Source organism: Aplysia californica, unplaced genomic scaffold (genome assembly GCF_000002075.1).
Source record: "Aplysia californica isolate F4 #8 unplaced genomic scaffold, AplCal3.0 scaffold00884, whole genome shotgun sequence".
In the NCBI taxonomy this organism is placed as follows: Eukaryota; Metazoa; Mollusca; class Gastropoda; order Aplysiida; family Aplysiidae; genus Aplysia; species Aplysia californica.
The window spans coordinates 41899-45066 of NW_004798154.1; the positions used below are offsets into that span (position 1 = coordinate 41899).

At 41.5% G+C, this 3168-nt stretch overlaps 1 protein-coding gene across 1 annotated transcript in view; it reads left to right on the forward strand.

Annotated features, from left to right (window-relative positions):
* Positions 1-3168, forward strand: part of LOC101854986 (lysosomal alpha-mannosidase) — a gene marked incomplete in the record, with an annotated part of 65201 nt that overhangs the window by 31205 nt on the left and 30828 nt on the right. The window contains 2 exon segments of the mRNA XM_013089153.2: positions 245-361; positions 2884-3093. Coding sequence (XP_012944607.1) covers positions 245-361; positions 2884-3093 — 327 coding nt within the window.

Consider the following 3168-nt stretch of genomic DNA (forward strand, 5'->3'; position numbering starts at 1 on the left):
ACACACACACACACACGCGCGCGCGCGCACATAGACACACATTTACACACACACAGACATACACGCACACTTACTCACACACACACACACACACACACGCACATACACACACACATACACACTTACTCACTCAGACACACACACACATACACTCTCTCTCACACACAGACATACACACACTCACATGTACACTTACACTTACACTCAAGTAATCTACATTTGTATTTAATTTGTGTGCTTCCAGGCGCGAACGTTTGCCACGAACCATCTCCTGGTTCCCATGGGCTCGGATTTTGGCTACGTACATGCGAGCAGGTGGTTCCAGAACATGGACAGATTGATCAAGTTTATCAACAAGCAGGTAAAATAAGAGAACTTCATCATTGTCATCATCATCATTCTCATCATCCTCATCATCATCCTTCATCATCATCATCACCGACCAACCAATCACCGTTTTTCTTGTTTTGTTTTTCTTGTTTCCTTTTTACTGAATAATTTGCAAAATGTCAATACATTTTTACGTGACCAACAAATATCGGCACCAAAGTCCGGACACTGGACAAAAAAAGGAGAGAACGTTGGTGTGATATTGTAGTGGACCAAGCATATCCTCCCTGGGGTGTACATCTTAGACACATTTGCAGAGACAGCAATTATAATCCGTTACAAAATCGCAATAGTGTTAATGTTATTTTCTTCCAAAGCCTTTCTGATGAGAAAATAGCAATTTTTTTTTCTTGTCACCCAAAGTCTTGTTTCGTTGCAGCAAAACTGTAAGTCCTGGTTGTTTTTAAAATGTTTACATTAAGAAAAAAGCTAAATACAATTACATTCTATAACGAAGAGGCTAGAAATTGCATTTAGATTCGGAAAAGAGAGAAATGAGAGAGGGAGAACAAGAACCCAGAGTGTCTATGTCCACATCATCAGTTGACAAAATAGTGACCAATTATATTTCCATTTACTACATTCTCCACGTAGGCTTTTCATTATAAAGTAATAGCTTTGAAAATTACATGTTAATTAAATAGCAAAATCTCTCCAATCTTCTGTTTTTCTGATAGGATTGGAGTTCCACAAATAAATGGGAATTATCAATAGTGTACGCGTACGTTCTTTATCTTCATACTCAGCTCTGGTATGCTCAAAATATAATACAACAAAATGGTTTTGATATATAATTATCTACATTATGTATAATATTTCGTACCACATTTGGACAGGGCCAAAGTGTTAGTCGCCAAAATGGTACCAGTTTGTAATTATGTACGTATGTGTTGTTGATTCTCATCCCCTCATCTTTCTGTCAAAGCACAGTGATGATACGTGTTTGTTTTGAATTTTTATTTCAACGTAATTTATTTTGACATTGCATTCTGGTGTGACCAATTCATAAAACGACAAAATGGTACCAGTCTATTATGAATAATTTATGCTTGTAGACTACTTGTGGGTTGGAGGGGGGTCATTTTCCTGCTATGTACAGTTTCTCCAACCCCAACATAATATACATAATTATATAAACGTGTCTGTTCTTCTGTCAACTTTTGAACGTTTTACCAAAGTGCACTGATGAGGTGCATGCGTGTGTTCTTTTTTGTGTATTTTACGCCTGCATTGAAACAATTTTGAACATTAAGGAGGGGCTTGGGGGCTCTCGTGGCCTTAATGTTATGGTGTTGACCTCTCATTCAATAGGTCCCGGGTTGGTCATTTGAAAGCGACGGGAAAAATTTTCTTCTCTAAACGTTTCTCCTTTCACATCTTTCCTGCTCGCGAACGATGTTCTGTCGTCTGCTTTCGTCTCTACTTTGTGCCCCCTTCCCTCCTCCCCTTTGCCCCCACCTCTGGGCTCCTGACTCTTTATGCGGCCTTCCTACTGTTATTCTTTGGCTCCTTCTTACTGCTGTCTTTCAGCCACACCCGTGATCTTATAGTGGGTAAGATCTAACGTCTAGCCTTCTCGGATAAGGGAGAAAAATCTCGGCGGACACTTTAAATGACAAAATTATCACTGTCACTGTCACTGATCCCGTAATCCACGAGGATAGTAGGGGCGCTGTATGCCAGAAACTCTTGTCATGTGCCTTCACTTTTTACGTTTTGATTCTTTTTTTTGCGAGCGACTGAGTTTGGACGAAAGAGATATGTCCACTCCTCGATGTTGTCGGTCCACCTCTTCCTTTGCCTTCCTCTCCTTCTCCTCCCCTGCACAGTTCCCTAAAGAAAGACAAAAGGGTACCAGATTAAAATTAAATGATGATTATATTACAGGGTGCTTCAAAAAGAATACGCCAAAATCATCCGGCGATATTTCCAAAACGAAAAACGATAGTAAACTCCAGCTTGGACATACTATGTGTTGTGCAAACCCTAACGTTTGTATTTCATGTTTTGCAAGTGCTCAATGTGGCCACCACCGGCAGCACGGACAGTATCAATCCGACATAAGAATTCCTCCAAAACGTGCCCCATGATGTCTCGGTCCACTGTGTTGACTGCAGCTGTTATTTGGTCTTTCGTGTCTTTGATATTTGTTGAAAGTGGAAGAACATAAACTTTGTCTTTGATATGTAACAGTTGAGGAGGATGTGTCTATGCTATAGCTTCTGTTGGTGTTTTTTTTTATAAACCATTGATGATTTTGGAGTATTATTTCTTAAACATAATCCGTGGGTAGTTGGCGGGTGCTCTGGTGTGGTTTGCTTCTTCTTTCCTATCAAACTTCTATCATCTTTATCTCCCCTCCTCCTTTTTCATGTTTGTTACTCTCTTGTAACACCTCTAATCTTCGGCACTTGTATGACCTTTTTGTTTTGGAAGTCCCGTACAACACTTACTGAAACTTTTAACAAACGGTTTTTTCCCCTTTCTCCACAGCACAACAACAAAGAGGGCATGCGCATGAACATTCTGTACTCCACGCCGTCGTGCTACACATACCACGTGAACCGTGACAACGCCACGTTTGAGAGCAAGACGGACGACTTCCACCCGTACGGCATAGAGCCAGGCGTCTACTGGACCGGCTACTTCACCACGAGAGGGGGCATGAAGCTGCACGTCAAGAGGGCCGGACAGATTCTGCAGGTGAGCGAGGAGGTTATACAGTAAGGTTGTAAGGTCCTTGCGGGTGAGCCAATCGCACCAGTGGCGTGGGGCGGG